The sequence below is a fragment of the Castanea sativa genome, chromosome 10 (assembly GCF_040712315.1).
Source record: "Castanea sativa cultivar Marrone di Chiusa Pesio chromosome 10, ASM4071231v1".
Classification (NCBI taxonomy): Eukaryota; Viridiplantae; Streptophyta; class Magnoliopsida; order Fagales; family Fagaceae; genus Castanea; species Castanea sativa.
Window position 1 is genome coordinate 9369334 of NC_134022.1, and position 9507 is coordinate 9378840.

The 9507-nt window shown below is 33.6% G+C and overlaps 1 protein-coding gene across 1 annotated transcript; it reads left to right on the forward strand.

The window, feature by feature from the left end:
- Nucleotides 1-6856: 6856 nt before the first annotated feature.
- On the forward strand, nucleotides 6857-7801 carry LOC142613202 (AP2/ERF and B3 domain-containing transcription factor At1g50680-like). Its single transcript, XM_075785436.1, has one exon. It carries the CDS (start codon nucleotides 6857-6859, stop codon nucleotides 7799-7801), a length of 945 nt encoding a protein of 314 aa, XP_075641551.1.
- Nucleotides 7802-9507: the final 1706 nt, after the last annotated feature.

Sequence of the window (9507 nt, forward strand, 5' to 3'; positions counted from 1 at the left end):
GGTGTAATTATTCAGTGTTCCGGGAGCACAATAGTGGGTCTCATTATGAATTTAATTAGTAGGATTTATTATCATAATTAGTGGGATTTATTATTATGAAAGAGGGAAGCACACATTTATTGTAGTCTCATAACATTGAATGATTGCTTCTTTAAAATACTTAATACTCCCACCGTATCGTATAAAATAAATAAATAATAATATATAATAATTAATTAATAATTAATAAACGTATCCCATATCCAAGTTTTTGAGGAATTACCCATTCTTTACCCACGGCCCCTCGTCACAAGTCTTCGATCTTCTTATTTTTCACTTTGTTGGTCTTCTTATTCTTCGTTTTGTCCACTCCTGTTATTGCTTCTCCCTATACGAAACACCCCCCCCCCTCCCCCCTCCTCCATCTTTTTACTTCTTTCACTTTTTCTTTTCTTTTTTTTAATAAAAAAATTTGGTGTGTGATTTGAAATGTTAAAAATGTTGAATATTTCAACCTCTTGTCTGTTTGTGCGCGTCTTTGGACTTGAGGATGGCATAATGGCATATATCATACCAGGCATGAGCTCAAAATTGAAATACTCATAACAAATTATATGGCTTTAAAAAAATTATATATATATATATATATATATATATATATTATGATAACCCGATATATTGGTATTAGCTAATACTGAAATATCATGTTTCTCTAAAGTTCTAAACAAACCAAAATGGCTTCTAGAAAGGTATTAACAACTTTAGTCAGAATAGCTTGACATGGTTGAACAACTTACAAAACAACCAAACCTCTTGATTAAGGCAATCTAGGAGAGAGCCATCCTAAATGTCAATTTTCAATCTCATCTTCAACAAAAAGGGGAGTCCACAGAGTGACACGCTTTCTCTCATCCATCATTGATTGTGTCTCACATACCGTCATTTGCATTTAATACAACACAATAGGAACTTCCTTAACTACGGGACAGCACCCTAGGATTATGACCCCACAACTGATCTAAGAGGGTGGCATGTGGTCAGCACCCTAGGATTATGACCCCACAGCAGAGGTGAGACCATTGTAGCTATGTGTATGCCCCTTCCTGGTCGGTACACGAGCTTAGAGACTGAAACTATTGCCATTAAGAAAGGAGTATTATTAGCCAAAGAGATGGGGCTGCAGCAGATCATGCTGGAGACTGGCGCACTCACAGTGGCTCAAAGCTTGGCAGCAGGTGACAAGGATGGCTGCTTTGGCCATCTCATCCAAGGGATTAGTGAAAATCTAAGGTTTTTTAAGGGTCCGTCTGTTTGGAGTGAAAATAGGGAAGATGAAAAATATAGGGAGGAAAATAGGGTGAAAAATAGCATTTTTCACTGTTCGTTTGGGGAAGGAAAACCCAGGAGAAAATTTTCTCTCCCGAGCCCACATTTATTTTCCTCCTAAATTGGGAGGAAAACGTGGGAGAGAAAAGTGCTACTCTGATGACTTTTGCACTTTTACAAAAAAGCCCCCATCCCACTAATCACTTATTACCCTCCCACCTACCTACCTGATGATTTTTGCCCACAAACATCCATCACTTTCCTCTTCTCATCTCCTTCACCAACATGTTCGGCTAGGTTTTCTTCTCTCTCTCTCTCTCTCTCTCTCTCTCTCTCTCTCTCTCTCCTTTTTTTTTTTTTCCAACGTGACCTGATCTATTGTTTCTTGTCCACATTATACTCCTCATTAATTTATTGTTTCTTGTTGATTTTTTGGTTTCGTATGACATTAATCTTAAATTTTTTTTTTCATTCCTTAATCTACCATGTCCTCATAGTTTCCGTTTGTTTTTTTTCTCCAACCAAGGGGTTTTTTGATTTCCTCCCCAGCCGAGACAGGTATGACCTTCTCCTCTTTTTTTGCTATTTAAATTTTTTTTTTTTTTCAGTTCTTCCCAGAATCTTTCTCCTATATATATATATTCAAATTCTTTTTCCTTTAATACACACACCATTGTGCTATTTTTATTATCTATTTCTTATTTTTTGCAAACCCATTTGGGATTATTGAATCTATGCATATAAAGAATCCGTGTATTGTGGTAAATTTATATATATGATGTGGTAAATTTTATATTATTTAATGAGTACAAATAAATCTATTTCTTATATATTTTGTAACAAGGATATAATAGTCCATTTATATAAATTACATTTTCCATCCTTCCCTTTTTCTCTTCAACCGAACAAAAGAGTTTTCCACTCTCTCACTTTTCCACCTCTCCAACCGAACACATAAGAGGGAAAACTAAAATATTTTTCATCCTCCCACTTTTCCATCCTCCAACGGAACGGACCCTAATGTTTGGCAGATTAACCACCTGAAAAGGGATTGCAACAAGGTTGCCCATGAGCTAGCACAGTTTGCAAAATGTAGCGGCACTAACCAGGTCTGGAAAGGAGTTTCACCCCCCATGGTGCAACACCTTATTCATCTGGATAAGACTTAATGCTTTAGTGTATCAGCTTTGTAGCTGTTTTGTGTTTCATCTCTGTTCTAGCTTTGTATTTGGACTTTGTTGTCTTCCATTTTCAGTTGAATGAACGCAAACTGTTCCAATCAAAAAAAAAAGGGAGGGGGGGGGGGGGGGGAGAAACACCGCCAAACTTTACTAAGCCAACTTGACTCTATAGATACCCCTCCAAGCCACAAGTGAAGGTATGCATAGAAATCACTACTAATACTCTATTATTTTGGTGGATGGTAGTTCGAGGGGTTTTTTCTAGAGCTCCAAGTTGTGGCTACATTCAGAATGATTTTGTAGGCTGTAGCATTCGCCTTTGAAATCTTGCTTTATTATTACAACTCGCCATATCGCGGATAATTACTGCATCATCAGATTTTTTTTTTTTTTTACTTCTACCATCAAATTTCATTGAGGAATCCATGTATATAGGATACATCTTCTTGACTCTCTTTTTTCTTTGTAAATGATTATATGCCTCCTTTGGCATGCAAGCTGATAAATTCAGATTTCTATCTCAACAATCTAATTGGCTAAGAATTGAAATCAGAAAATATGAATTAAATTGTTGAATTTTTAGGTGAGAACATGACTAAGTGTTTTAACCATAACATTCTGCTCACAAATTGGATTGAGATGAAACCAATGCTATTTGAAAGATAATCAAAATGTAATCATTTTCACACATTTACTATACCAAAATTGTCTCCCAATGTGAATCGGAATTTTTTTTTTTGGGTATTTTTTCATGATTTTAACAATTTTTTAATAATTTTTTGAGTTCCATTCGAGTTTTGGACCAAAATTTAGCCATTTTGAATCATTTAAGGGTAATGAATATTTAGGAATTAATGTATTTTAATTATATAGTTATCCTTAAGAGATTTAATTTAAAAACTACATTATTTATCCATTAAAACTAAATGATCCTATCTCTGATGGTGCACCCTTGTCTAAAAGCCTAAACCAATGGGATTATCAACTATGACACATCATTGATCATAAGTAATCCTTTAAAGTACCAATCATAATTAATCAACCATAATCACATATGTCTAGTCCTAATTGTAGGGATGCATATTAACAGTTAAAACCTGATTCAGTGTAACTTTTAATCCAGTGGTCGAATTGAAGAACATGATATGTCATTTTGATCATTAGAACTTCTAGATTTATTTTAAATTGAGAATTTGAAATCTAATGGTCCAAATATGATTTGTCCTTTTAGGTCCCAAATTGACATATTTGTTTTTAGTGAGGTTAAATGAAGGTTGAAAACTGAGGTGTCCATATGAACATGATGAACATACCACTAGACTACATGTTGATTTTTCGTTTCTTGTTGCTCTGACATGTTTGAATGCTATATCATGAATTTTTGCGTGATATGAATCTATGACCACTATGTTCTAGAAGGCTGATTACATTGGGAGAGTGGAAACACCTTTCCACTTCGCAACTTAGCATTTGATGTTAGATCAATAGTTCTAGATTAGTTCTTATCCTATTATTTTCATATTTTTATAATGTAACAAAGTTACAAAACCGCGTCTTATTTTTTAAATGATAAATTGTATCTAGAAACAAGACTATTTAATTTCTCCCTTTTATATTCAATTGTGATGTTATACTCTATATTTTAAATGAAATAAAATGGATGTATTTCATTTTAATGGTTTTCTAATTCTTTTTCTTTTTAAAATAAAATAAGTAGCGAATCCAAGGTAAAACTCTCTATCTAAAAAGTATAGTATCATTAGTTACCACAATTTTGTGAGACATTAATACAAGACCTAACCTTTTCATGTGGATGATTCCTAAGGTCACATGCTCTTGTAGTTCCCATTTGTCCATCTTTAGACCATCTAACCTTTTTGTCTTTTAGGGTCTGTTTGAATTGAGGGAGGAAAGAGGGGAAGTGGAGAGAAGTCGAGTAGAGTTGGTTGAAAATAAACTAATTTTGAGTCAATTTTATTTTATCACTTTTTCCCATACCACTTTTTCTTTTGTTAAATAAATAAGGGTCACTCTAGACTCATCAACTTCATGCACATGACGGTAAGGACAATATCATGTATACCACTAAGACTTTGATGGTCAATCGTAGTCGACTTGCTTTAGGGTCTTAATGGGTTTTACGGTTTTGAAACCCAAAAAAAAAAAAAAAAAAAAAAAAAAATATATATATATATATATATATATATATATATATATATTTATATGAAGTTGGGCATAAACCATTTTGTGTAAGTACGAGCCTTTGTTGGGAAGTCCATCATGGAGACATGAAAAGGATGAAACGGGCCTTCGAGCCTTGATTTATTCAGGAGAAAGGACCTTTTATTTAATACCAATCCGTATTCCGACAGAGATATAAGCCATGAACCCATTGATGAAGAAACAGGATTCGGACTTTAAAGCTAATTCTGTGAAGTGAGGAAGGAAGAATAGTAGGTTATGTCAATCCGAGAAAATATGTGGATCCTTGGTAAATAATCAAACCCGTGTAGTTGGATGATATATATATTGAGAAAGAAGTTGGATGAAAATTGGTCCTTTAAAGAAATTTAACTCATGACTTGTTATTTTTTACTTTTATAAAATAATATTGATGTGTCATGAGGATTTTTTTTCTTTCAATATTATACTGAATCTTAAACAATTTCGTTAGTTAGCATGTTTTCAAAACAATTTAGCAAACTAACATCTTGAGCGGAAGGGACTTGATTTTGTTGTGATAAAACGAATGTGATGAACTTGAGTTCCATGGAACTCGAGTCTTTAAGACTCGATTTCCTTGAGAGCAACAACAGACAGCAAACATCATCAAACCAAAGACCCAAATAAGAAAAACAACGAATTAGAGGAAAACCCCTCGCCTGGAGCTTCATCGCCGCCACTGCCACCTCCTAGAACCTTTACTGTCATTGCCTGGGTTCAGTCTGAGCTGAATGGTTTGGGTTAGGGAGATCTGGGTTCGTGGGGTTTGCCTTCTTCGTGGTTTCTATATGGGTTTGATCTTTCCGGTACAATCCTTCTCCGTGGTTTGTTGTTTCTTTGTGCTTCTTGTTTGGGTTTCTTCTTTGTGTTTCTTTTGGTTTGTTGTTTCTTTGTGTTTCTTGTTTGGGTTTCTTCTTTGTGTTTCTTTTGGTTTGTTTTTCTTCTTCGTTTAGTCTAGGTTTCTGGGTTTCTTCCTTCTAGTTTGTTTTTCTTCTTTTCTTCTTCGTGTAGTTTGTGTTTCTTCTGCTTCATTTGATCTCTTTATGGAACTTGAGTCTGTAATGCTCGATTTCTACGTATAGAACTCGAGTTCATTATACTCGATTTAGCACAACAAAATTGACTCCCTTGTACTCGAGATGTTAGTTTGCTAAATAGTTTTGAAAACGTACTAACTAACAAAATTGTTTGAGTTTTAGTGTTATTTTCTTAAAAAAATCATTTCATGAGTTATAGATAAAATTCTGTCACGTGGGATGAGGAAAAAAAGTTACATTGAACAAGCTTCACTTAGAAAATGAATAAAACATAGGAAGTCGCTAAAATTCTAGTTGTACAATTATTTACCAATTATGTCATTTAAGCAATTCTTAACTTTTATTCCAACTTATGAAAAACCTTGATATTTTTTCCAGAGTTGAGTTTGTATCCAGTGCATTAGTGCACTGGACACGTTAAGATGCATATACGTGTTCGCATCTTAACTTGTCCAGTGCACCAATGCATTACACAGTTTACACTGGACACAAACCGTGTCTTTTTTGTGACTAACACATATGAAAAGTTTAAACCAATCCAAGTGATAGTTTGTAATGATGGGTAAATCATAATGAGAGTAATAGGTCATTCTAAGATCATCATTATGAATCTTATAGCCCAGCCTGTCTATCTGTGTAAAACCAATTGTATATTATTTTGGTAGCCTTTTTTAACTATTTTTATTTGCTGAAGGAGTAATTTATATGGTAAGCCAGATAAGCTCAGGTAAATGACTCTACTGCAAAAATTTAGATTTTCTCTTCTGTTTTCATTTGTGGTAGAGGTTCAAATTTGGAAACTGACAATAAAAACCTACCAAAAAATGAATGTCCTTGGATGATGTCAAAACAAAAACATGAATTTGATTCCCATAAAAAAAAAACATGAATTTGACTATGCATAAATGACTTGAACCTTCTAGTTTTGTTAGTATAATTTAAAATTGCCATAACCAATTCTCCTGTGTGTTGTATTATATATGGCAAAGGCTCCAACTTATACATGGACAAGAACCTAATGTAAAACTTAACATTCTTGGTTTCTATTCCTTTTCTTTGTTATTCCTTACTGTCATTTTCTCAAAAAGAAATCATTCTCTTCACAAGTTTATGGAGGTGGAATTGTCTTCAAAATCAAGAATAGACATGGTGGTGGAGACTCCACTCTCAGATGGTAATCCGAAAAATGAGAATCCGAGTAGGTTTAGTGGAGGCTCCTCCTCTAGATTCAAAGGAGTAATGCCTTTGAGCAGTGGTAGATGGGGTGCACGGATCTCCCATAAGTACAAGCCATATTGGCTTGGGGCACATCAGAAAGAGGAACAAGCAGCCAGGGCTTATGATAGAGCTTCCATCAAGCTTCAAAGGCGTGATGCCCCCCTCAACTTCCCTTGGACAAATTACTCTGATCAAGAGAGCATATTCCAAAGCCAGTACTCAAATGAGGAAATTCTGAACATGATCAGGGATCAAACTTACTCATCCAAGTTCAAAAAGTTCCAATCAAGTCATTCTTCGATTAAGGGAAATCCAACATGTAACTTAATGAATGATCAAGGAATCTCATTCCAGTTACTCTTTCAGAAGGAATTGACCCACAATGATGTTGCCAACAAGAATTTGCTCATCCCAAAGGAATTTGCATTGAAATACTTCCCACCACTTGCCATCATCGATTCAGACAAAAATGAAGAGAGGAGAGAGTCCATCAAATTAACCTTCTATGATAAACATTGTCGTTCATGGACTTTTCAATATTCATTTTGGAAGAGTTCCAAGAGCTATGTTTTCACAAATGGCTGGAGTCACTTTCTCAAGATGAATAACTTGAACCATAAAGACATTGTCTTTTTCTACAGATGTGAGAATGAAGAGAACAGTGTGTTTTACATGATAGATGCACAACCAAAAAATGTGGAAAATTGTGTCTCTGGTGGGAATATGGAGCAGGAAATGGGTTTAAAAGTGGTCATTAACAATGGTCTAGATGCTGCTAGCATGAGACAAGAGGAGGCAAATAAAGTGCTCAAACTATTTGGCGTGCAGATTGGTTAAACCACCAAGCTTCCATCTTTTCGTTTGAAATGTTGAACGGAAAACAAAAAGGTCTTGTAATAGCATTCATCAACTTCATGATCCTTCTCCTTCCCCCATAATGGTGAAGTGTTCAATACATAGGTGAACAATTTTCATGGACGTTAACATTTGGCACTCAGCCCATTTGTCATCTGGTTTAGTGTTGCTCACTTACGTAGGAGTGACTAGTAATTTTTTCATTCATTTTGGGTGCTAGTTGTATTTAGATCAGTTTCTTGATTAAAAAAAAGTATGTTATCATTTTTAATTTTTTTTATTATTATTTATTTATAATTCGATAGTTACAACTTACAATGGAGGAGAGGAGATTTAAATTATAGATATCATTGACACATTAAAAGGTGTTAACCAATTAAGTTACAAGACTCTTGACAGTATGGTATCACATTATGCAAACACAAATTAATATCTAGTGCACTTATATATGTATTTTTAAATGTAAACTTGCTGAATGTTATTTGTTTTTTCATAATGGTTAAAAAATTTGGTAGGGGGATTGAAGCAAGATTCATCATGCCAAGAAGCAACTAAATAACTTAACTGTTGATGTATATAAATTACGAGGTAGAGGGAAAAAAAAAACCTTACAGAGTGATAATCAACTACGTACACATTTTATTACTCCCCCCCCCCCCCCCCCCCCCCCCAAAAAAAAAAAAACAACAACAACAACAATGCTATTAAATGAATTTGGTTAATGGCAATTGATTGAAGATCTTCGAATTTTTCCAACAAGGGTGAGACCCAAAATTGTTGGCCTAACACGCACTTGAATGTTTTAGCCTGTTTATGGATAAAATAAATTTTGGATAGTGAAATGAAAGGCAAGTCGGTGTCATAGAGATGCTTCTTTTTTTAATAAATACAATTATATATTAAATATATGACATTCGTTTCATAATGATTGCTTTTTATTATCAGATTAAGACGCCAATTGGTTTTTAGATTTTGTATAGAGAGATGCTACATCCACAACATTTTTACAATATTTTTTCAACAAATCATAGGTGGTTAGTTGTTATTGGTTCAAATTTGAACCTAACACTAAGATTACTTTTTTGCCCTAATAATAACAACCAGTAACAATCTGTCATTTAAGATTTGTTATAAAAATGTTGTGAAAATGTTATGAACATATTATTTCTCTTTTGTATATGCTGAAATTAAATCACATATATCTTATTCAATAACAAAAAAAAAATCTTTAATTGTTGAACTAACTAGAACTCATATCAGCAATTGCTTCTTATTAAGGTTAATAATGATCATTTTGTCTTCAAAAAATAGTATTATTATAAAAGAGACATGGTATTACTAGTACACTGATATCCTCTTAATCATTTTATGTTTACTTTCTTTAACCACATAGATAGTATTCGTATAATATGTGTACAAATTATTTGTATCATTTTTTATATTTTACCTTATATTCTACAAATTACAACTTGTCATGTAATCTTTTTTACTTTCCTTATAAAATAACTAAAGTTTAAAATAGGAAACAAAAATCAAGCACATGGTATACCACAATTTATAGAGTCTAAAGTGGAACACAAAAATGATACAAATGATATATATTCAATAAGGAAGTTACATCAAGAGGAAAATTGTTTGTTGTAATTAGTGAAAAATGTTGTGTGAACTTGTATACCTATCAATAAAAA